Below are 26,232 nucleotides of genomic sequence, written 5' to 3' on the forward strand. Positions count from 1 at the left end.
TAAATTGGAGATAATTAATAGAGGAAAGATATTTGCATTATGGTTATCAAGACTGGTTTCTAATATAAGGTGGGATTTTACCTGAGATTTAAAGGAATCAAGGAAGTAAAGATGAGGAGGGAGATAATTCCAAGCATGCCAGAGAGCAAGTGAAACTGCAGAGTTGGGAGAGGAAGAAGGAACAGCAAGGAGGCCATAATCAGAGTATCATGGAATGCATGGGGACAAGATATAATAAGAATGGAAAGTAGGAAGGGGCCAGGTGAAGGCCTTTAGAAGCAAGATGATTTATATTTTATCCTAGAGGTAACAAGAAACTACTAGAGTGTATTAGGGGTAAAGCGTGGTGACACTGGTTAGACCTGTGCTTTCAGAAGATCAATCTGACAGCCAGTAAGTGAAGGAGATTTGAATAAGAGAAGCCAATGAGGAAGTTATTGTTATAGTCCAGGGGTGAGATGATAAGGGCCTGCACAAGAGCAGTGCCAGAGGAGAGAAGCTTATATAAGATTAGTTTGAATGAAAGAAAAAGAATCTTGAGAGGGCAGCTAGGTGGCCCAACATATTGAGAGGTAGGCCTAGAGATGAGAGATCCTGCATGCAAATCTGGCTTCAGACACTTACTAGCTGTGTGACTGTGGGGCAAGTCACTTAACCTCCATTGCCTAGTTCTTATCCCTCTTCTACTTAGGAACCAATACACAGTGCTGATTCTGAGACAGAAGGTAAAGGTTTTAAAAAGAGAGACACAGACAGACTTGGAAATGGATTGAGAATGGAGAATGAGAAAGTAAGAAGCAAAGGAAGATACATAAGTAGCAAGATTTTTCTGCTGAAACAAATGAGAAGGGAAAGTGTCAAGGATCCATCATACTGTACTGGGGACACTCCTGCTATTGCACAAATCACAATCCATTCATCCTTTCTTATTCTATATGATTCTTGTCTATATTCTCCCACAGATGCTGCAGAAAAGTTCTACCCAAAATGCTGAAAGCCTTTCTATTAGTCACCTTATATTTCTTTGGGAGTAGCCTAAACTTGGGCAATCCATCTGTTGTCTCTCATTCTGGGTATATGACTTGCTCTCCTTTTCTGATCATATATCTCTCGTATAATCTCCTTTATGTCACTTAGGATCACAGACATAAGAGCTGGAAGGGACCTCAAAAAGCCTTTCTAATCTTTTCATTTTACAGATGAAGAAAGAAAGCCCAGAAAGGATAAGTAACTTGTCCAAGGTCACAGAGGCAATTACTAATTAAAGGTAGAATGTGAACCCATGATTTCACAGTAACTATTCTATTACACCAATTCTTTTATTTAACTATTTTAACACCAAGAAGCAAGAAAAATAAATTAACTCTACTTGGGGGGGCACAGAGGGTAGAGAATGCTAATAAAAATAGTAAATGTCTAATTTTCAGAGTCATTAAGAACTTGAAATCAAATCACTCTATAGCTTCTACATTAATTATCTTTTCTAGTCAATTCTTTAGCTATGAAAATAAAAAAATGTTGATTTAAACATGCAACTTACTACCCTACATGACTGGACAAATCAGGTAAATTTCCTGGGCTTCACTTTCCCAATCTATAAAATATGGTTTTATCTATAAAATGAGGACTAGATTACCTAAGGTCTCTTCTTGCTCTAAATCTATGACCCTTTCCCAAGAAAATTTCTACAATAAAGTTGCCTAAATATAACTGAGGGAAGAATAAAAATGTTCTTTAAATGTATTCAATGACAACAAAAATCACACTATACAATTCATAAACAGCCAGAATACTTAGTACTAGGAAAGAGAGATTAGTACTCAAAGTTTAAAATAGACTGCATTTTCTTTTTCAAAAACCAATACAATGTGAAGAATCATACTCTCCTAAAAGATGTTATGTACATGTCATAACCCTTTCTCTATACCTATTTGCCTACTCTACCCTGTATCCATTTGCCAGTATCACTAATGACTGTTTCAAGTTGTAAGCTTCTAGAGGACACTGGCAATGCCTATTTAAATTGTTCTGCACAGAATTTTGAAAGTGAGTATTTAAAACACAAACTTTCTCTTGCCTCCTGCCTTTTGACAGAGAGGTGATGGATTAGAGGTGTGAAATGCAAAAGATCCCCCTCCCAGATGTAGCCAATTGCTGAATTTGCTTTTCTTAATTATTCTTATTAATTACATGGAGAGAAAAGGGATGATTTGGTGAACAGAAGTGCAAAAGAAATAAAAGACTATCAAAATATCTTGAAAACACAGAAGCAAACTTAAGACACAAACACAAGGCAATGTTGTGCGTATACACTTACAAAAACTGTAAGACTGTGGATTAAAATACAATCATTGTTATTATATATTAAAATGTTTATTAATAATTAATTTCATAACAAAATTTTCACTTAAGAAATTGATTTTTAATGACAAAGATAGATCCTCCTGAAACAATAACATGAAGGGCATTACACCTAACACAACTGAGTCACAAGGGTCATCATTCTTACCAGGCATCGTTTCATCTGAAATGACTGAACCTTCACAGCCTGAATTGCTTCATCTAGGAGCTTTTCCTGCTCATCCTGTGGTGACTGCTGTGTTGTAGGCTGAAAAAGGAAAACAGTTGAAAATTTTACCACCACTCTTTCCTTGCCAAATATGTATCAATACAGTTTTAACCACAGCACCTTACCTAGATTCCTTTAAGCCCATCTCCCAGAACCAATCACTTCTGCTTTTTAGCTTAATAATCCCTGAACAGAAAGCTATGTCCATATCCCAGTATTACGTTAATGACTTAAGGCTGCTAAGGGAGAGAAGTCACATTACAATAAATGCTTCTGTTTCCAAAGCTGACTCCAAATCCCTGCAACAGACTGCTCTCAAAAAAACATGTGCTGCTGATTTCAGAATGTTTGAATTCTGCCAACATATTATGAATCACTATGGGCACATCCACTCTAACAATACAATTCCTTCCTTAGGCACTGTCAAGGATAAATTACAAACAGCATCACTTCTTCCTTAACCCAGGGTCTTATTTTCATCTTTTACTCTGTCCTGAGGAAATATGGTTTCAATAACTAAATTGTGAAAGTACTATCACTATCTCTTTTATTACGTAATATATAAAAAGGGAAGAAAAACATTAGGGAAACAAGATTTCAAAATACTATATGATATGGTTTAATTGTTCCCTATAATATTAAATAGATATTGAGAATTTTAAAGCTATAATTACTTTTAATTACTAACGCTGGAAGTGTTCTCCACACCATTTCAATTAAACAGAAATATAACTAGAGTGAAAAGGACATTGGAATTTGGTTCAAGTCTGACTCTACCACTTAAAAGCTGTGTTACTACTAGCAAGTCAACTCTCTGATGTTCAATTTCTGCATCAGTAAAACAGATGAAAATAGCTTTCATACTACTTATTACCAGAAATGATATGAGCAAATCACTTAGTAAGCATAAAGGTGCTATAGAAATCAAAATACTCCATTTTCTACAGCACATAAAACTGTATGATAGAGAACTATAAATACTGAAATATTAACTATGAGGCACATATGTTGTTTATTCAGTAACATGATATAGTATAAAGGACCCTAGATTTGGAGTTAGGGTCTTTTTTAAAACAATCTCAGTGGTACTACTTCCCTAGATTGCCCTTGACAAGTCTTCATTCCCAGCCTCAGCTACTTTATCCACAAAATTAAGAGATTAGACTAAAATAAGGTCTCTTCTAACTAAACTTTTCATCCTTTGATGCTATTCTTACTTTCACCAATGAGATATACTAATATTAATCCTTATTCATGACAGTCTTTACAGTAAAAAAATACAGTGTTATGTATGCAGCCTATGTCTGCAAGTGGTTTAAAATGCATAATTTTAAAAAATTCAAATGATTTTTAAATTATTTTAAACACATTTTTAAAAATAATTTTCAAGTGGAATAAAACACCAGTACCTTTTACATATATTTAAAAGAACAAGAGCTCATGAATGAACAAAAAGTACATTAGTTTGGATTACCACATCAATCAATTCTGAGGTCACATTGAAGGAAATAAGTAATCTAAAATCCAATTCATCATTGAATTCTGGTTTCCTCAAGAATGTCATGTTTATCAAAGTGTCTTAAAGAATACCTATGGGCAATAAAATACCACTATCATTTTAAGAGTTTTTTTCCAAATGATTTTTACTAGGTCTTATGCCAGTTCATAGTTTTTCCTTAAGGAAAAAAAATTAGCAAGTTAATTTGCCAATTCAAAAATTTGTTCTTTGAGTCTGAAAGTTGTTCTCAGTTGTGATTTTTAAACAAAAGAATAGTAAAGTTTCCAAAAAATTACGGCAATTCAAAGTAGAATGAACTGCCTCAGGAGAAAGTGGGTTGCATCTCCCAAATCAAACACAAACTATGTGGACTAGACAAACCAGACTACTTGGGAGATTCCTTCCAACTCAGATCCACTAAAGGAAGAAAATTTCTCCCACACTAATTTAGAAGGAAGAACAGAAAGAATAAAGCAGAAAAATGGCTAAGAAGGATTAGAAATCTACCTCCATCTTATTTTCAGACGATTCCTAATAAATAGCTTTTTTGTTACTCTAAGATACTTATACACCCAAAATCAATTAAAGTAAAATTTCTTTACACTTAATTTAAGAGGCCATAATGCTAGTCCTAATACTATATAAAAATAGCTTTAAAAGAAAAGGATAATAGCAGTGTCTTTATATATCACCCTATAAGCAATTACCTTACCTGCAGATAACTGAGATAATGGCAAAGTAATGGATCTGTAAGCATATTACTACATTTCATTTTAGTGACATTCTATTTTTAACTTGCTTGACTTTTACTGGATGGATAGATTACTAGGTCAATTTCTTTGATACCTCTGGACTTCACCAAGGAAGTATAGTAGGGTTCAATATAATAAGCACAATGCCATTCATGGCAAAAGCATCTGACTTTAATCATCTATAGAAATCCCAATTCCATTGGAGGTGAGGCAGAACACCTTCTACTACCCTATTAAAAAAAAAAAAAAACCTTTAGCTAGCATATCTCCCTATTTTGTGTCTTTTATCCTCAGTGGAGCTGTGGTCATATACATGTCAGGGGGTTTTGTTTAATTTTTAATGTATACATTGCTGAGAACTTGCTGAATACCCTTTAAAGATGTCTTTTTTTTTTTAAACCTTACCTTCTGTCTTGGAGTCAATACTGTGTATTGGCTCCAAGGCAGAAGAGTGGTAAGGGCTAGGCAATGGGGGTCAAGTGACTTGCCCAGGGTCACACAACTGGGAAGTGTCTGAGGTCAGATTTGAACTTAGAACCTCCCGTCTCTAGGCCTGGCTCTCAATCCACTGAGCTACCTAGCTGCCCCCTAAAGATGTCTTTTGATCTACTGTACAAGTTAACTGCATTAAAAAAGAATCAACAGTGGGATTTTTTTTCTCTCTACATCACTTAAATCTATTATAATTGAAGTAGCACAGAATACAGACTATAACTTATTAAACAGAAATTGTTATAATGTAAAGTTTTATTATAGCTGAAATTCTGTTCCAGTAAGATCATGTCATCTTTTTTAAGGCTTTTAAAAATATCTCTTTTGTTGTCAAATATACACCCAGGATATACAACAAATAATACTTCTCAGGAAAACAGCAAAAATGAGAATCAAAGGAAACTTACATAGGTCATATTCACAAAGATAAGCCTTATACCTTTTTCCCAAACCAAAACCTTTTAAACACTTTTTTCAATGTTCTTAAGTCTCAAATCAGTCAATCAACAAGCACTTAAGAACTAACTTTGTGCCAGCCCTAAGACTACAATGCGGGTGGGAAAGGTCTCTTCCCTAAAAAGTACACATACTAAAGGGAGATACAACATGCAAACAATTATGAGCATAAAGGGCATACAGAGTAGATACAGCAGGACCTGGGTTCAAATTTGAGCTCAGGTACTTCCTAGCTGTGTTACTCTGGGCAAGTCACTTAACCCTTGCTGCTTTTCTGTCTTAGAATTGATATTACTAAGATAGAAGGTAAGAGAGGAAGGAGAGAAGAAGGGAAGAGGAAAAGAGAGTAAATGGAAGCTAATCTCTTCAGAGTAGGTATTAGCAATTAAGAAACATCAATGTTTTAATCCATTTAGTCAAAATTAATGTACATTACAACTCCATTATATGAATGATAGCATGTCAAATTTAATTCTATGTTGAGATGAAATGTTTTGTGAAGTTAATATTTAGAGGAAAGCACAGTTTTCAGATATACTGAATCCATCTAAAGTAGATAAGTGGGTCATTTTGAATGACACAAACATTAGAAGGTATTTTTTCATAGAATGTAATCAAAAGGTACATCAAATTCCAAGAAGACAGGGAAGTGATTTATAATAATCAAAATAAAGATGGCTTTTTTTAGTTAAAAATTTATTCATCACTATTTACACCATGATTTATACTGTAAATAAGTTTGTATAGTGAAAAACTTGGTCTTAGAGAGATCATAAGCAATAACAAAACTTATGTGCATAAGCACTGTGCTAGGTATTGGAAAGGTGCAAAGTCCCATCCTGTTCATAGAGACTGTGGTCTTAAAAAAAAGTTAAAGACATTAAAACATAAGCACATGTCAAATAATTTCAAAACAGTGCCATGAAGCCTCTTGAAGAAGGTGATATCTAAGTTCCACTGTAAAGGATAGGTAAAATTCAAAAGGAAAAGAGACTGATGGCATTCCGGACATGACAAACAGGTTGATCAAAGCAATGGAGTTCTGAGAACACAGTTTCATGCAGGACAAAAAGCAGCAGTTTGGAAAAGAGGGTTAGGAGTAGGGGCAGTGAATGAAAGGGAATAAGGAAATAAGGTTGAAAAGACAGGGTTACAAAGAGCACTAAATGCTTGGCAGAATAGTCTGAACCTAATTTAGAAGGTAATAAGGCATCACAAGCAATTTGAATCTTATTTTATTTAGGTGTAGAGTGGGGAGAGTTGGAAAATGGTTGGTCTAGTGGAAACAAGAGTACCTCTTTTGTGACTCTAGAAATGAAATGGTTACTTCCATTTCAAGGTACCTGCCAAGAAACACAAACGCTCTTAGCTCTTTTACATAGGACCACTACCGATTTTCGACGAGGGGCGGGCTCTCGATTGACATTAGAACAGGTCTGACAGATGAACGTGGCGGGGATGGCCCAACCACAAGCCCTGGAGGGCAGTGAGCCTTTTATTCATTCCCTACTCACAGAAAGCAAAGTCAGGACGGCGAGACTATGCAGGGCACAAAGAGTGGATGGGGGCTGGAGCTAGGGAAGGAGATAGATCTAAGCTAAAGGTGTTCATCTGCGGACCCAAAGCCTCCCACCAAGCCACTGGACGGCGGACGCTCTGCAGCCCTCGCCCCGAGGTGGGGTGGGTAGTCGAGGGGTTCGGCGTGATGACAGGAGCGGTCTCTAGCCTCCTGGCCGTCCACCTCTCCTGACCTCTGATGCCGCAGTCCCAGGAAAGGCGGACAGCTCTTCACCTGGGAGCGACAGCGGCGACCAGGGACCCCACGCCCCCTCCCTCCCGGGGAGCGGCCCCGCCTGCGGCCTTCGCTTAGCCGCCCTCAGCACCAGGCCGGCCCAGCCCCGAAGGGATTAGCCCGCCTCATCGACATCCCATCGGGTCCACGGAGATCGAACAGGCCGAACATCGAGAGAGGGAGGAATAGAAGGAAGGACTGGTTCTAGGGGTCCCCGCTGCCCCCCTCAACACTCACCATGGCGACTGCCCGGAGCCTGCGGCAAGCAGCACCAGCCCCGCGTCGAGCCCCGCGCCGTCATGTGACGCTGCGGCCCCGCGAGGCCCCGCCTTTCCTCTTCCCCGAACCCCACCCCTCCACACCCTCAGGCCGCCCCTCCATTGGCCCACGCCCAGGAACCGGGTCGCATTCGCCCATTGGTCTTCATCTCCAAAAGAACGCGCTGAAGGACGAGAACAGAAGCCAATCGCTCTGTCAGGAGCAAGCGAGGGGGCGGGGCTGTGGCGTATTGTGGGAGGAGAAACGTAAGCAGGAACCTGAACACTGAAAAACACGGAGTCTGCAAAGAGAGCAGCAAATCATCTAACTCGAAGTAAGCTACAGAAAAGGAAGGGCAAGAAGCAAGACATGGAGAAGGTGGGACAGATCCACCTAAGGCTAAGCACACACCCCGCCCTGGAGAGTGCCTCCTCTGCGCAGGCGCAGATGGAGAACGTGGGTTGGTTTGTGGGGAAAAGCGCTAGCCTGTTCTCGGAGCCAATACCATCGCTCCCAGGGGGCTGGGCCTAGGTCTCATTGGCGGACTAAGTGCCGGGCGCGCGCCTTTCGTCCTTCCGCCGGGACGCTCGTCGGACATCCCCGTTATCTGCGCGCCATGGAGCCGGGACCTATTGCGCGTTTCGGACCTCGACTGGGCATCACAGACCCTGCTGTCCTAAGGTAAGTAGCTGGACCAGGTCCCCCCAGCCCAGGGGGCACTTCGAGAAGACCCGGATGGGCCCGGGGCCGACTTTGTAAAGAGTCTGCCTCGCCCCTCCGAGTCCTTGAAGAAACCCACAGGAGAGACGCCGAGGAAACAATGAATGATCACCCGAAGTAATTGTCATTACTTTTGGTTTTAACTCGACTATTGGTGGCGTTGGTATCACTTCCTCTGTGGTGGGAATCACTTCCTCTTTGGAAGCCTTCTCTGCCAGTTTGAGCGGGTTGGGACACCGAGAAGTTAAGTCACTTACATAGGGTCACACAGCCAGAGCCGTTAAAGTGACAGCCAGAGTGTTTCAGAGGTGATACTTGAACCCAGGTCTAACCGACTCCCAACTCACGTCTTTACTACAGACTACACTGAATTAGCTCCTCCTTACTTAATCATACCGATTTGAGAAAGAAATTCATATCTTAGAATGTCCATGAAGTTGAAAGGAATCTACCTGGACCTCAGTTTCCCCATCTCTGAAGTGAGATGGCTTGCCTAGATCAGACGATTTATACATGAAAGAGCCATCTTCAGCTGTCCCTGTCCTGTAACTAATTCATTTTGCAAAAGAGAAAACTAAATCCCAGAGGACTTGTTTGCCAACTTCATACCTAGAAAGGTCAGAGTTGGAACCGGAGCCTAAGTCTTCTGACTCCAGAGCTTTCTATGACACCTTACTCTATTCAAGTTCCATCTCCACTTCCCTAATTCTTAATTCAATATACGATGAACCTTTTTTGGAGGAAAGTGGCCAGAATGGGAAAGAAGGGCAACAATAGGAAATCAAGAGATGAAAAGGTTTCAGCAAAACTAGCCAACATATCAGAAAAATATAACGTTGTATGCTGTGGTCTATCCTGAGGGTCCTGACTTCTCACATCTCTTATTTGGTGCCATGCTTAATCATTTTAATTGGTTTTTGTTTGTTTGTTTTTCTTTCAATTTACACTGGGCAACAATGTGTTGTGGTAGCCAAAAAAGCTACCACATTTTAATCTGCATAAAAAGTGACCAGAATGAAGGCGATAATATTCTGCCCGGTTGAGCTGTCAAAACACATCTAAAATATTGAATCCTTTTAAAAGAATATTTGACAAGTTAAAGCTTGTGAAATGGTGAATGAACTGGATACTATTATATATATATATATATATATATATATATATATATATATATATATATATATATATATATATATATATATACACCATGGTGAATGAACTGGATACTATACTATATGGGTGGCAGTTAAAGGCCCTAGGAATAATAAACCTGGAAAAGAGGCTTGAGGAGCATCTAATTGCTACCTTATTTGTGATCTGTCTTGTGAAAAAGTGGTTTGTTCTGTTTGGTCCCAGAGTAAAGAACTAGTAGAAACACTGGATATAAGATGTAGAGGGACAGATTTTTACCTGATATAAGGAGACACTTCCTAATAATTAGATCTGCCTCAAAGTAAAATGGGATTGGGAAGGACTTCCTATCATTGGAAGCCTTTTAGGGGAAAGAGAGGTGACCATTCATCAAGAGTCCTGAAGAGATTCCTGCTTTAGTGATTTACTTATAGGAAAATATTAATAAACATTCACAGACTTATGGAAGAGATCTTAGATTCTCTAGCCCTTATTTACTCTAATTTTATAAATGAGGAAACCAGATCATAGGAAAAGTGGCTTACCCAAAATTATTAAAATCTATTATAGGAACTTTGTGTTTCCAAAATTACTACCTTTTTCAATACTTCACTGCCTCCTGTGTCTAAAATCACTTGAGAATCCTAAGAAGCAGAAGATGAATCTGACTTTAAACACAGTCATATAATCTTGGATGATTTACTTTACTTTTGAACCTGAATTTTTCCTCATCTGTAAAAAGGGAATAGTAATAACTGTGCTAACTACTCTCCAGATTAGATTACTTTTAGGAAATTATTGTGTAAACTGTAAAGCATTATATAAATGTAAGCTGTCATTATGATGATGACTTTGAAAGATATGGGACTCATTAACTTTAGATTGCATGAAAAGTAGAACCATGGTGAAATCTATTTACTTATCTTCTGTCTCTGTTACTTAGAAGTGTTTTACCCAAAAAACACTTTATAAATTTAATATCATAATATAGGAAAGCTGAGGAGTACCTTCGACTGTCCCAAGTAAAGTGCAGTGGATTGTCTGCTCATACAACAGAAACAAGTAATGCAGTCATGTGTCTGGATCTTGCAGCTACCAATAGGAGATGGCCTTTAGACAGAGTAAGTGGTCCTCTTTCATTGTGACGATGAGTTTTCCACTTATTAGCCTCTTGTTTTTAAGTTAAATAAGGGTTCCGATTACTTAATCTATAGTTTCCTGGGAATGTCTTTATCTATCTCTACTAGAATATACAATTCCACTGTGACAAGGAAATCACTTTTAAAAGACTGATATATATTAATTTAAGGTCGCCAAGGAATTCAGCTATGTAATTCCTAAATGAAAACTCAAGTCAGCCGTCAACCTTTTATGGAGTTTTAATTACAAACAGGAGGAAGAAAGGAATTAGAGATAGAGAGATAGAGGGAGAGAGAAGGGGGAGAGAAGGGAATAGGGCTTAAATACCCCTTCTGTTTAGGCTGGGCCAAAAGGCCCAAGCCCTTAGATAGCTGGGGCAATGAAAGGAGATCAGTCCCTATTACTCACGTGACCAAAAATGGAGAAACAGTCTCCACAGTCTCCGGGGCCCCCACCTTCAGCTTCCTTCAGCGCAAGCTTCTCAGAGCACACCGCAACCACTCCGACAAACTCCTCAACCACCTCCTCCTCGAGTCTTCAGACCCCCCTATCCTTAAGGAAACCAACCAAGTTCCCTCCCCTCAGTCCTCACATCTACCAATCACCTGTCCATCAATTTCCCTGTGCCAATGGAGGCTCTAGCTTAACCCAGGACCACCCAGAGGTCTCTGGCTTTGCACATGTCTGTTGAAGGTCATATTTTCAAATAATTAAATCTTTGATCCTTTGCTACAGCCCTTTCTATATCCTGTTAACCTGAGTAGGGTAGAGATTGGAATAATTAAATTTTGATCTAGGCTGCAGCCCTTACTCAATCCTGTTAGGACTGAATAGGGTGGAGATTGATTCCAAGTATCTCCATTGTATCAATTCTAAAATCAATCATGACTCAAAGAAATTCCTGTTCTATGCTTAAGCATAGGTCAAAGTCCTTTCCATTGTTCAGCAAAAGGTTTCTGTCCTAAAGTAATCTTAAGAAGGGAAGAGAAGGAACCTCCCATGCCAATGGGGTTCACATTCCAATAGACTATCAGTAAGAAATTTTCCAAGTATGAAATATCCCAATGGTGAAATTTCCAACATTTATAAGTCTAAGAAATTTTGAGGTTTACACCACTGAAGTAGGGGTTATGCCTTATCTATCTTTTTGTCTCTCTTGGGGCCTAACAGTGCATTATACATAACTGACATTTAATAAGTATTTGAAAGGAATGGAAAGAGGTGCATTTTTTTCATCTCTGATGCCAAACTTGGAATACAGCTTTTTTTTTGTTCTTTCTATTTACATTATTATAGCTATATTATTTTCCCAATTATTTTTGCTTCCTTTTGCATAAGTTCCTGATGTTTCTCTAAATTCTTCATTTTTTTTTACTTCTTTTTTTTTAAACCCTTACCTTCCATCTTAAAATCAATACTGTGTATTGGTTCCAAGGCAGAAGAGTGGTAAGGGCTAGGGTATGGGGGTCAAATGACTTGCCCAGGGTCACACAGCTAGGAAGTATCTGAGGCCAAATTTGAACCCAGGACCTCCCATCTCTGGGCCATGTGGCTAAGAGGTCCTTTGGGAGACTAGCCATGTGGCAGGATAAATTTAGACTTTTCTCTATCTGTCTGCTTTCTCCTGTTCAAATAAATACTAGTATACTCTAAGGAAATTAAGGACCAGAGTTTAATTTAGTTATTACAATTACATTCATGTACCACAGCTTATTTAGCCATTCCCCAATCTATGGGCAGCCCTTTTGTGTCCAGTTTTTTGCTACTATCAAAGTTACTTCTATTAATATTTTACCTTTCTCTTCTATCTTTAATTACCTCTGGGGCATATGCCTAACAGTGACATTTCTGTGTAAAATGACACAAACCTCTTTTTTAAAGTGAATTTGTCCATGTATTTTGTTTTCACATCAATTACATTCTACTGTATCCCTCCTATAACACTCCCCAAAAAAGCTAGCCCTTATTTTTAAAAAGGAATGAAAGGGAAAAAAAGGATCAGCAGAACTAACTAGAGGGGACAGGTTGGTGGCTTAGTAGGTAGAGCCAATTCTGGAGACAGAAAGTTCTGGGGTCAAGTCTGGCCTCCTACACTTCCTAATTGTGTGATCAGTTTTTCTATGTTTGAACCAATATCAGATAGTTTTGATGAATTGCTTTATAATATAATTTGGGGTGCTGGAAGTACTATTCTCCCTATATTCTTTTTTCCCCATTATTTCTCATGAAAATCTAAGTCTTCTACAATTCAATCTTTTTTTTTTTAAGCTCTATAAACTATTAGCTTGATAGTCTGGTATAACATTATACTTGTAAATTAATTTAGGTAGTATTGTAATTTTTATTATATTGATGTACCCCAACCAAAAGCAGTAGATTACTGTTACTAATTATTAAATAATTCTTTATTTCTTTAAAGAGTACTTGATAATTTTATAAAACTTGAGTATGCAAGTTGTAGTTTTACCCTTTCTGTTTTTCCTTCTGAATTGTGTTGTTGCTATAAGAAATGTTATTTTTTTTCCTATTTATTTTTGAAACCTGTTACTTTATTGTTGCTATCAATGTCTTTGCCTGTTTTGTGAGATTTTTTAAGTAAGTCATCATATCATCAGAAAATTGGGATGTTTTATCTCCTCTTTGCTTTTATTCAGGCATTAAAATTTCTTCCTCCTATCTTAATGCTCACTGTGACAAATAGCTATGGGAAAAGGGGGCTTCTATCCATGGTTCATTCTTATGTTTATTGAGAAAAACATTAGTATTTCCCCATTGTAGATAATACTAGCTTTTGTTTTTAGAGAAATACTTTTAATCATATTTTAGAATTGCCTGGTGTCTGTGCATTGTCTAGTTTTTAGCAAAAGTGTGCATTAAATTTTGTAATGGCTTTTCATGCACCTATTAACATAATCATGTTCATTTTTTTCTTTTTGGAAGACTTATTTAGTTAAACTTTCTGGCTTGAACAAAAAGACGTATCAAAGCTGTCTTAAGTCTTTTGAGTGTTTGCTGGGCCTGAATTCAAATCTTGGAATAAAAGACTTAGCTATACAATTTAACTGCATGGAGGCAGTAAACATAGCTTCAAAGATACTTCAGAGGTATGGAAAATAAAGAATCATGCTATTGAAAACTAGATGTGTTCCCACAAATTAGAATTTTTCACTTGGAAAAACTATTCACCTTTGTTAACTAAAATGTTTAACCTATAGATATAACTGGTACATTTAAAACTGATGCATGCTTATTGTCAAGGTTTAGTGATATCAGCACTTTACATTATGTATGCCTTAGAAGTCATGTTTATTCTACTCAGTATTTATATATCATTTTAGAATCTGGGATCATTTTTCTTATGAATACTGTAAACACTGCTTTCTTATAGGTATGAAGCCAGTCTTCCCCAGATTCAGAAAGTAGATCTAGACCTGTCCAAACCTCTTTTCACTACAGCTGCACTGTTTTCAGCATGCAGGTAAAGCTTAGTACGGTAATGAGTAATGTTTCCAATATTTATAAATTGTTTGCCATTAGAAACACATTTTCTTACAGAAATGTTTGTTTGGTTGTTAGTTTCCCAGGGTAACTCTCAAAGCCTATTAGCTAATAATGTAGCTCTTCTCATCACTGATAATGGAACAACCAGTATGTTTGGATTAAACCCATGTGCTATATAAAAGAAGTTTAAAAATTTTATTTAAGTCAAAGCTGTTCGACCCAACCAGATACATAAAAAAGAAATTCATGCTAAAGGTGATATGGTTTTAAAGGCACTAGGATGGATTTCCTTTTTTTTTTTCCAGGCTACATATTGATATTATTTTTAATGTTTTCTGACATTTTGCAGTCCATATTCTCTCACTCCCATCTCTTTCCCCTCCCCAAGAGGGCAGGTACTATGATATAGTTGTATATATATTATCATGTAATACATATTTCCATATTTGTCATGTTGTAAGACAAGACATATATTGCTTCTATTAGAGAAAAATTCATGGAGGAAATCAAGTGAAAAATGGTATGTTTCAATCTGCATTTGGAATCCATGTGTTCCTTCTGTAGTGGTGGATAGCCTTTTTTCATCATGAATCCCTTTGAGTTGTCCTGAATCCTTGCCTTGTTGATAATAGTTGTCATTCACAATTGATCATCATATAATTTTTGTTGCTATTATGTACATCATTTTCTTGGTTCTGCTCACTTCACTTTATCACTTCATATAAGTCTTTCCAGGTTTTTTCTGATCATCTTGTCTTTCCTTATAGTACAATATTATTCCATTACAGTCATATAATACAACTTGTTTAGCCATGTCCCAATTGATAGACATCCCTTCAGTTTCCAGTTCTTTGCCACCACAAAAAAGCGCTGCTATAAATATCTTTGTACAACTAGTTTCTTTTCCCCTGTCTTTAACCATTTTTGGATATAGACCTAGTAATGGTATTGCTGACTCAAATGGTATGCACAGTTTGCTGACCCTTTGGGCATGATTCCAGATTGCTCTATAAAATGGTTGTATCACTTCACAGTTCTACCAGCAGTCTATTAGCATCACAGTTTTTCCATATTCCCTCCAACATTTACCATTTTCCTTTTTTTGTCATATTAAACAGTCAGGTGGGTATAGTATGAGGTAGTGCCTCAGTAATTTAAGTTTGCATTCCTCTAATTATTAATGATTTAAGCATTTTTTATATGACTAATGGTAATTTTTGTTTTGGGTTGTTTATTTTTTTAACCCTTACCTTCCTTCTTAGAATTAATACTTTATGTTGATTCCAAGGCAAAAGAGTGGTAAGAGCTAAGGAATTAGGGTTAAGTGACCAGGATCATACAACTAGGAAGTGTCTGAGGCAAAATTTAAACCCAGGATCTCCCGTCTCTAGGACTGGCTCTCAATCCACTGAGCCACCTAGCTGTCCCCAACTAAAGATAGTTTTAATTTTTCCATCTGATAATTGCCTGTTCCTATCCTTTGACCATTTGTCAATGGGGGAATGTGTTGTATTTTTATAAATTTGGCTCACTTCTCCATATGTTTGAGAAATGAAACCTTTGTTAGAGACATTTGCTATAAATATTTTCAAGTTTTGTTTACCTTTTAATCTTGATTGCATTGTTTGTGCAAGAAAAATTTTAACTTAATGTAGTCAAAGTTATCTATTTTATATCTCATGATGTTTTCTATGTCTTGTTTTGACATAAATTCTTCCATTATCCATAAGTCTGATAAACTATTTTGTACTCCCCTAATTTGTTTATTTATTTCTAAATCATGTATCCATTTTGACTTTACCTTAGTATATGATGGGATTTGATGATCTATACCTAATTTCTGCCATGATATTTTCCAATTTTCCGCCAAATAATGAATTCTTCTTCCAAAAGCTTGGTTCTTTGTGTTTTTTATATGTTCATTTACCATTGCATGTTGAGTACCTAATCTATTTGATTGGTCCACCACTCTATTTCTTTTCCAATACCAAATTGTTTTGATGGTTGCCACTTTATAATATAGTTTGAGATCCAGTGCAGCTAAGCCACCTTCTTTCTTTTTTTTTTATTAAGTCCCTTGATATTCTAGGTCTCTTGTTTTTCAAGATGAATTTTCTTTTTTTTCTAGCTCTATGAAATATTTTTGGGTAGTTTGATTGGTATGGCACTGAAAAAAGTAAATTAACTTGGGCAGAATTGTCATTTTTATTATATTGACTCAAAAGAAGGGATTTTTCCCCCCCAATTACATGTAAAAATAGTTTCCAACATTTTCAAAAATTTTGAATTTCAAATTCTCTCCCACCCTTCTTCCCTCTGCCATATCCTCCCCCCATTCTCCTTGCCCCCACTGAGATGGTAAGCAATCTCGTATGGATTTTACATGTACAATCATGCAAAACATTTTTCCTTATTAAGCCTTTTGTGGAAGGAAACTCAAACAAAATAAAAATAAGAAAGAAAGTGAAAACATTTCCTTTGGTCTGATCTCAGACTCCATTAGTTCCTTCTCTGGAAGCAGATGGCATTTTTTTATCACGAGTCCTTTGGATTGTTTTGGATCATTATATTGCTGAGAATAGCTAAGTTATTCATATTTGTTCATTGTACATTATTCCTTTCACTGTATACAATGTTCTTCTGGCTATACTTATTTCATTCTGCCTCAGTTCATTTTAGTCTTTCAGGTTTTTCTAAGTTCCTCCTGCTTGTCATTTCTTAGAACACAATAGTAATCCATTACAATCATATACTATCTTACTCAGCCATTCCATAATTGATGGGTATACCCTCACTTTCCAATTCTTTACCCCTACAAAAAGAACTGCTTTAAATATTTTTGTACATATAAGACCTTCCCCTTTTTTTGTTTTCTGTCTCTTTGGAATACAAGTCTAATAATGGTATTGCTGGGATGGGAGGGATTTTCAAGATATTTCACAGGACTTCAGCTGTAATCTAACACCATACTGGTGCTCTTAAAAAGAAACCTTCTAGAAGAATGGAAAATATATCACATTGTCACCAGAAAAAAAGATACCTGAGAAGAGATCATTTTCTTTTTGACTCATTTGCCTCTTTTCTAAAAAATAAATAAATAAAACCTTTGAGAATGGCCAATGTATACATTAAGATATTGTTGATTAACATATGAGAATAGAACAGACTTTTATAGACTATTTTATATATCTTCATTATCCCATAAGTTACTTCATGATATAGAAAATCTTTGTATGTTTATTGTGCTTTAAAATTTACAGAAAGTGTTTGATTGTCCTTTGAAGTAGATAGTGCAGGTATTTTCCTTATTTTATAGATTAGTAAACTGAGGCCTAGAGAGGTTCAGGTGATTTGCCCAAAGTTGGACGTTTAGCAAGAGTCAGATCCAGACTTTCTGATGCTTCATTGAGTATTCTTTCCATATCATGACTTTTATTTGAAAATGAAATTCTGAATAGAAGACTGTCATTGTAGGATTTCCAAACATAACCACGCAACAGTTCAAATGGGAAAAACAAATGTGTGAAGAATGTGTTGTACAGGAACATGAATTCACTGTTAGTGGAATTGTGAATGTGTTTAAATATTCTGGGAGAGTGTTTAGAATTATACCATCAGAATCACTAAACTATACATACTCTTTGACTCAGCAATGTCATTACAAACAATATTCCACCAAATGAGGTCAACAACAGAGGGAAAGAATGGCTATATACCAAAGTAAACATAGTAGTATTTTTTTGTGTAACAAAGAACTTGATAAGTATAATGGAATATGATAACTATAAGAAAAGATGAATATGAGTAATTCTAAGAAATCTAGGAAGTATAGTAAATGATGCAGAATAAACTAAGGAGAATCAGAACAATTTACACAGTGATTACAATAACATAAAGGAAACTTTCAAAGACTTCAGAGCTCAGATCAGTGAATTAATCTATGACTAATAATGACTTGAGAAGACTCATCATAACACATTTCTCTTGACAAAGAATGATGGTGCAAAACAATACATACATTTTAAATCATACTAATATGTTGAGTTAGTTTGCTTGACTTTTTAGTTGGGGGTGATGATTTAATGGACACAAAAGGAAATGGTTTATAAGGGGATGCAAGGTAATTTTGTTTTTATCTTATTAAATTTGAAAAAAACTTTTTTAAAAACAAATTAACAAGTTGATAGCTTCATATAAAATCATGGGATTTTTTTGGATGTTGAAATGTTGCTGTTTATTTGGTGTTCTTTAAAAATATTCTTTTAAAAATAATGCACATTATGTATCAGAATTCTAACCAATGCATTTACCAGTCAGAATGTCAGAGAACAGGGACAAGCTTCCTTACTCACAGTAGAAAGGTGAACTATAGGTAGAATGAAGAATATATTGTCATAAATGGCCAGTTTTTTTTGCCTACTTGCATTTCTTTTTTATGGTAATGCAGGCAGAAAAGGCAGATAGTTGGGATTATTGGGAAGTGACAGTTGGGTCTTGTTTTGTTTTTCTCCAGAGCATCAATAAGAAATGTCGGGGTGGGGGGGGATGTCATAGTCTGGATGATAAATCCATTTCTATATCTTGGATTCTTGGGTTGGGATGGTGAGCTGGACCCAGAATTGTTTAGGAGTAAGAAAGAGAGGATTGGGAAATTGTGCATTGCTTCTATTGATGCCATTGCCACAATTGTTGGCTTCTATTGTTTCCTGCCACAAAAGTCTGCCCTTTTTTTAACACTGCTATTCGCTGATGATGTGATATGGCTACAAATCATGGGATAACACAATCTTAGAAGAATCCAAATTGCTGTTGACACAGAGGGGGAAGGGAAATGTATGAAGAATGGAGTAGTCAATGGTTTATTAACACATGAGTTATAGGCATAAAAGATATAGTCAAGAATATGCATAGCCAGAAAAAGAGACAGGATATTCATGTAGGAAGGGGAAAGGATGATAGATGGACCACTGCATTATTGTACTGATATCTATAAATATTAAAAGACAGAGGAAGGTCACCAGTGTATTGAATGGATCCCTGTGGAGAATTTATAGGTGATGAGAAAGGTAATTTGCAGTCTGCACCAGTGGAGGGAGTTCTTATTCCATTTAGTAGATTATAGATCCACTGAACAGGAGAAATGTTGTATATTGACAACTGTAATGCTTTTTATTGCTGTTTCTTTTGCAAATTATAGTATTTAAATTACATTAAGAATTAGATAGGATTTTAAGACCTTAACCTGGGAACTTAAACTGGGAACCTGGGAGTTGACATTTCTATGGAGAAATGCATTCCAAATTCTGAATCATAATATCCATCTCTTTGTCATAGCTACAGTGGCAACAAGGAAATTTCTCCCCTTAAGGGCTACACAATGGTCATTTCATAGGTAAAAAAAATTATAAATTGAGTATTAAAAATCTCAGGGGCTATCTGCATATAAATGTTAAAAATCTGACCACTGATAATAGTGATGATTAATGGTTTACTACTTGTAACTCCAAAAAGCAAAATATGAATGATTTGTTGTGTTTTAGGTAGCTCATAAAACTGTTAGAATACTCCTTAAAGATCAGACTTCTAATCTGTATTATGTCTAATATGTTGATGTACATTTATTTGTACCATGTTCTTCTGAATACAAATTTTTCATGATTTTTGTTCTTTTTTTGCTTTGCTTTCTGCTAGAAAATACTTTAATAATAAAAAGTAATTTAGGAAAAGATTCCTTTATCCCACCAAATGATTTTGGATTGTTTGACTTTATTATAGAAGAGAATATTAATTAGTATATATGAAAGGAAAAAACCTAACTCCAAACTAAAATGTAGGAAAAGACAAAGTTAATTCACACTTCTGAAGTTAATATAAGATAAATATAAAGCAAAGAAAGATTCGAATGGCCTCTTTGTAAATTCTTTTGGTCTTTATTAGTGTGTAGTTAAGCAATGATTCTAATCTCTGTCTTAGAATGGAATGAAATGAGCTGAGCATCTGAAAACAATATATGTTTTCTAAAAATTGTTATTTATGTATTAAAACTTGAGAAAAGAACACTGAACTTGGCAATTCTGGTATTCTTTTGAGTTTTCATGAGTTTCTCTTTTTTACTTTAGAAATCCTGATATAGAATGGGTGTCTTCCATGTCATTAGTAACTTTGTCTATCCAACAAATAAAGTTAATAAGTAAATTAATGAGGTGGGCAGCATCCTTAAAACTAAAATTTTACACAGGAGTTGAAGGGGGGGAATAAGTTCTTAGACACCTAGAAGCCCCGATAGTAAATGGGGGGGGGGGGGGGGAATACCATAGTGTAATGGAAAATCTACCAAGCTAAATTATCAAGTACTTGGGTACAGATCCTGCTTCTGATACTTCTTGCCTCTATAGTATCATTATATAAAAGATGGAGATAAAAATACAGCTCCTAAGAATAAAATAAATGATGTAAAGTACTTTGTTTTGTTTTTGTAATCTTAAGGCACTATGGAAATGTCAACTTGTTATTTTATTGATATTATTGGTGGCAAGGAAAGGACATTTACCTATTTTAAGAAAATTTAAGAAAATAATTTATTTTATAGGGTCCTAAAGCTAAAAGTAAATAAAGACAAAATGGTGACCACATCTGGTGTAAAGAAAGCTGTATTTGATCGACTCTGTAAACAGTTAGAAAAGTTTGAAGAGCAAGTTAAGGGTGAGTATTCCACGATTTATAGTTCTATGAATTTAGACCAAGTTACCAACTGCACATTTATAGGTACAAAGGAGTATGTTAAACAAATTGGTTTCCCAGGCAAATGTCACAATATGCTCTATTCATGTACATAGGTCAGATAATTATAGTAATTATCTCCATGTAGAACATATTGTCTTATGAGAAAAAACAAGCTAAAGGAAAACGTCAGAAAAATGTCTTTGCTTTTTTTTCTTTCTTTTTTTTACCCCTTCCAATAAAACCAATATAGATAGGATAGAACTTGTTTTAGGACCTTGGAGTTTATCTAGAATCACTCCTCATTTTGCAAGGATGGAAGCCATATATCTAGTGATGTAAATGTAATGTAAGACTATTTGGAAATTAAGCATGCTAGAATTGAGATTCCTTATTAGAAGTGGGGAAGGTAAAAGAGAAATAATATTAATGGAATTTTTTTTCTTGAAGGAGAACCTAATAGTTCAGTTTCTCCACCAATGAAAAGACAGAAGATTACAGTTGAAAATTCTAAGAAAGGTAAGGCTTACTGTCATTGTGAAATGCAATTAGTTCAAGCAAGTATTGAGACTCAGCAGTTATTTAAAGGCTCTGTTATGAATTCTAGAATGAAATCTACCAAATCACCTTTTTATAAAAGCTCTTTTAAAGAGAGTCCTCAAAATAAGCAATGGAAAAGTTTTAAGGAACCTTGGAATAGTTGGGATGTATGACTAAAATGAACAAAACTATGTGTAAGACCTTTCTTCTAGCTTTTCACTTTAATTTCTTGGTGCTCATGTAGAAAAGGAATTTAAATTATGGAAATTCAGGATTATTTTCAATGTTTCATTGGGAGTTGTGACTTTCAGACAAGATTTTTCTGTTGTCCTAATTTCTTAAAATAGAGACAAACTTTCAAGTTGCTAAAACTGAGAATTTCTAATCTCTTGAAATTTTTCCAACAGAAAAAGAGGATAAAGCTGAATCTCCTTGTAAGCAGCAGAAAAGTGAAGATTTAAAACAAGATTATGAAGAGTGGAAAAGAAAAATTTTAGAAAATGCTGCTAAAGCACAAAAGAAGTGATTTCATTTTCTGGATAGCACCTGCCACCAACCATGACTCTTTACTTCCCATTGAGTCTTGATGGATTGTTAGCATCTGCTTTTGAGCAAGAATTCTGAAAGTACCATGCTTTGCCTCAGTGTGCTCGGGGCTCTTTATGGGCAGTCAAGGAAAACCATTTCACCTCCATTCCAAGTTTCCATATTTTGGTGAGGTTACTTGAAAAAAGGCAGCCTAGAAGTCACATCTAAGGTAGTGAGACCTGGCTCCTGACCTTGGAAATAAGCTTGACACAATCAATCATGGTGTCATTTGGCATATTTCTTCTTCCCTACCAGGTTGGTATGCTCTCTTCCAAAGGAATCTAAGGAAATTTAAGGCTCTAGTTTGTACTTTTAATAATTAAACACTGATTACTTATTTTAAAGCAATACAAATAGTTTTTCATACTTTTAGTTATTTTTGCAGTTTTTTAGAATCAGAATCTTTCCGTTTAAAGTACTGTAACTTTAAGATAGTTTCGTTTCAGTGTCCATCCTATCTTAACTTTTTGTTTAAAGAACATGCTTTTGCTCAGAATAATTTTCCTTTTAGACAAAAAAAATAAAGTTTTTAACACCTAGTCTAGTAGGATATCTAGAAAGAAAACCCAAGTTTTCTGTATTGCTCTAGCTTCTATACCACTAGTAATTTTAAGAAGGTCTTGCGATGGACTACAAATGAGGACACAGTTGCAAAATCAAGAATTTAACCAAAATTTATTTGTGCTTAAGCTTCAGATATTTACAAACTTGAGAGATTAAAAACAAACCTATGGAACTTAGCCTTCATAGAAGGTGAAAAGTTGCCAGGAGGTCTGGGAAGTGGTACCAGATAGAAATTTAGTTTGGTTACCTTCTAATTACATGCATTCAAAGAGTAAAACACAAAACTGCTGTATCCAATTTCTGAAATTCTACTTTATTACTAGACACGTTAGGGTGGGTATGTGGATGGTTGGTTTGCTCTAGACCTGTGATTTTATGGCTTATGAACTCTTGATATAGAAGCTCCCATTCCCTAAAACAGATGATCCACTCATTGTAGCCCTGAAAAGTTAAGGGATTTGTCCACAGTCACAAATGCAAGGATGTGTCGGTCAGAATTTGAACCAAGTCTTCCAACATCCAAGCCCCACATTCTATTACGCTATGTCCCCTTGGGGACACTCTAGTTTTGCAAAATAGCCTGCATCAACTAAAAGCACTTTAAAGAATTTTAGATTTTTAAAAAATCACAAAGAGCATTTGAGCAGGACAAGGTTAGTAATATAAGACAAAAATATTAACTCTACAGCTGATGACATGATTATCCTTGTACCTACAAGTGAAATTTATAAAATTAGTTTCCTAAAAATACTAATGGTTATGCTCAAGCTGAGAAAAGCAATTCCCTGCGTTAAGGAAGGAAAGTCCTTTAGCAGGCAAAAGCACCAGCATCTGCAGGCAGTAAAATACTTGCTTTCCTACTTAGACTTGAAAGGGAAACAACTGATAGGAATAAAAAGATACCAACAAAGACCTGACATTTATTCTATTAATGCTCATTATCTATCCTCAAGGCAGTTTTGTGTTTCTGGGCTTGGGTTGTTTTATTTATTTTTTTACTTTAATGAAACACCTTTAAAAATAGGCATGAACTTTTCTTAGAATAAAGTTATAGTGTTATTGATCTGAAATGCATGAAAGATTCTTCTCTTTTAAATGGGGCTTAGATTTGCTTTGCATTCTTAATTTTGGTTATGACCTTACTATTCCCATGTAGAAAATTTCCTGTTCAAAATAGTACGGTTCTAGTCAAGTTGCTAGAAAATCCAAAACCCCCAAAATTTGTTTATGATATGTGATGAGAAATGAGGACTGTTCTAAAGCTTTGAGTTAGAAAAATAAAAGGAAATTACAGGCTTGATCAAGATAGGCCCTTAAAGTGTCATTTCAGTGATGTAAGGAATTGCCAGAAATTCCTCTACCAATGCATGTTGGCAGCCTTTCTGCATCTTGAGTCTAATATGGTTGCCAAGAGCTGTGAAAGGTTAAATGATTTGCTCAGAGTTCAGCCAATATGTTAGAGGCAGGACTGGAAACCAGGTCCTCTTGGCCCAAGGCTGGCTCTCATTTGCAAGACAACCGATTCCATTGTTGAAAAATTATTCATTTATACTGATCCAAAATCTACCCTATTGGCTCTACCTTTATTATAGTTTAGCCAATCCTGTCTTATTTTATTGACAGCTCTTTAGTAGCTAGAGGCTATACTATAGGTTTAGTCTTACAAGTTTGGGAGAGAGTTCCTGAGAAGTTACCTCTAATTATCCAAAATGGTTGCTGAGCTCAGATTTAGGATGGTATGGCAAAAATTGAGTTAAAATCCATTTAGATCACTTACTGTTTATCTCTCTCCCTCTGTCTCCCTCTCCTTCCCTCCCTCCATATGTGTGTATGTTAAATTCTAAGCATATAAAGAACTGTATCAGAACGTGTCTCCACTATTTTATGGGGAAATTACTTTCTACTTCTATGTAAAAATTAAGCAGCAATCAACTCCATTCCTTTGGAAAAATACTATGTAAAACAAACTATTCCTTAGTTTTCAGTACCAGTTCTCATAGTTTATCTAAACTAATGCTGTTATACTCTAAAGCATAGCTTCTTAACCTGAGGTCCTTAAACTTTAAAAAAAAAAATTTCATTAACTTTCACTATCATTGGTTTTATCTGGAATCATACATATTAATGCATAAAAGCATTGTTCTGAGAATGGGTCTCAGGGCTTCACCAAACTCCCAAAGAGGGTTCCTGACCCCAAAAAAGGTTAAGAACCCCTGCTTCGAGACTTTGTGATTCCATTATCACCTAAACATCCAAAACAATAAATCCTCCACCTTTTTACTGTAGAAAATAATACTGAAAGGCCTGCTCTGGTGCCACATGCTACTGTAACTGTTACTCAGAACAAATTAAAAATTGAAATTAGTCACACTCCTAAAATAAGATCAGATCTCCCCAATCCATCTTTATTTTAAAGCATGCCTACTGTCATCACCTGATAAAGTTTTTAAGGCAATTCTTACATAGCAAGTTCACATCCATATTTAAGACAAGCCATAGTCATAACATTACTTACATGATTTAAAAACAGGAAATCAAATACTGTAATAGCAAAGGGCCAGATCACTAGACAAAGAGTTCTCTGTCTTAGCTTCATCTCTAGCTCTAAGTACTGCAGAACTTTCAAAGCAGCATAGATGAGGTTTGGGGACAACTTGGAATCTTCCTAAGTCTGTTGGCAGCAGTCACTGCGTAGAAGTGTTTCTTAAGAAAAACAAAAAGAAAAATTTTGCATTTTAAACTAATTTTTTCCACTGAAGAGAAAAGTTTGGGAAAATAAAGGTAAATAAGGACAAAGAAGTATTTCATGCTTTATTTGGAATTGATTCTGTTAGTGACCCTGAACTAGATAACCTTTTTTAAAGTTGTTAGATAGTAAGCTCTATGGGAGCAGGAATCCTTTCTTAAATTAACTTTGTACCTCCCATGGCTCCTGGCACAGAGCCTTGTCCATAGTTGGCATTTGGTGAATGGCAAACAGTCCTCTTATTAACTATCTTAGGGTTGTTAATAACTTTCTGATTATTTGAAGATAAATTCCTGAGCCCTATTACCTACTTTTACATTTAATCCTAAGAATACAGTCTATCTAAGCTTGGTCTTTTAAGCTTCTTTTACACAATGGGCACTCTGTAACATAGCTATAGTTATATCAGGCTAAATATATAAAATGATTTTAATTTAGTAAATTTTCACCCTTGATTCTGAATTGTTGGAGGCATGAAGCTTCCAGCCAGTTAGCTAACTACCACTACAGGTATCCACTGTCACAAATGAGAGCACATGCTCAAAACTTGGTAATTTCAGTTATAAGTTTCCACATAAATATGAACCATCTCTAAATATGCCACCAGTATTTTAGACTATTGACTTAAGTTTCTCAAAGAGAAATATTTTGACTCCTTGTATTCAAAATGTTATCAAGTGCAAATATAGCCAAGGTACATTTAAAGGAAGTATAAAAGGGAACCTGCTTCTTTTTCCTTCAAAACAGAACTACAACAAAACCTTA

At 35.9% G+C, this 26,232-nt stretch overlaps 3 protein-coding genes across 3 annotated transcripts in view; 1 reads left to right on the plus strand and 2 right to left on the minus strand.

The window, feature by feature from the left end:
• Positions 1–7,906, minus strand: part of VPS35 (VPS35 retromer complex component) — a 35,450-nt gene extending 27,544 nt beyond the window's left edge. Inside the window, exons 1-2 of the mRNA XM_007474816.3 lie at positions 7,797–7,906; positions 2,510–2,608 (exon numbers count right to left, since the gene is read on the minus strand). Coding sequence (XP_007474878.1) covers positions 2,510–2,608; positions 7,797–7,799 — 102 coding nt within the window. The 5' untranslated portion in view covers positions 7,800–7,906. The remainder of the gene's footprint in view (positions 1–2,509; positions 2,609–7,796) is intronic.
• A 366-nt stretch (positions 7,907–8,272) lies between these two features.
• Positions 8,273–24,588, plus strand: ORC6 (origin recognition complex subunit 6). The gene is made up of 7 exons (XM_001369790.4): positions 8,273–8,498; positions 10,660–10,789; positions 13,749–13,912; positions 14,197–14,286; positions 20,899–21,011; positions 21,480–21,548; positions 21,977–24,588. The coding sequence occupies exons 1-7, from the start codon at positions 8,434–8,436 to the stop codon at positions 22,093–22,095; spliced, it is 750 nt and encodes a 249-aa protein (XP_001369827.1). The 5' UTR covers positions 8,273–8,433; the 3' UTR covers positions 22,096–24,588.
• The window catches only part of MYLK3 (myosin light chain kinase 3), a 53,798-nt gene continuing 50,379 nt past the window's right edge, over positions 22,814–26,232 (minus strand). Inside the window, 1 exon segment of the mRNA XM_007474817.3 lies at positions 22,814–25,424. Within this exon segment, the coding sequence (XP_007474879.2) occupies positions 25,344–25,424 (81 nt within the window). The 3' untranslated portion in view covers positions 22,814–25,343.

The sequence above is a fragment of the Monodelphis domestica genome, chromosome 1 (assembly GCF_027887165.1).
Source record: "Monodelphis domestica isolate mMonDom1 chromosome 1, mMonDom1.pri, whole genome shotgun sequence".
NCBI lineage: Eukaryota > Metazoa > Chordata > Mammalia > Didelphimorphia > Didelphidae > Monodelphis > Monodelphis domestica.

Bases quoted from the DNA above. Each gene is read 5' to 3' on its own strand.
- ORC6 (XM_001369790.4), top strand. From the start codon at position 8,434: ATGGAGCCGGGACCTATTGCGCGTTTCGGACCTCGACTGGGCATCACA. The intron at 10,790-13,748 runs GTAAGTGGTCCT...TCTTTTTGGAAG, and splicing joins GGAGATGGCCTTTAGACAGA to ACTTATTTAGTTAAACTTTC. The intron at 13,913-14,196 runs GTATGGAAAATA...GCTTTCTTATAG, and splicing joins GCTTCAAAGATACTTCAGAG to GTATGAAGCCAGTCTTCCCC.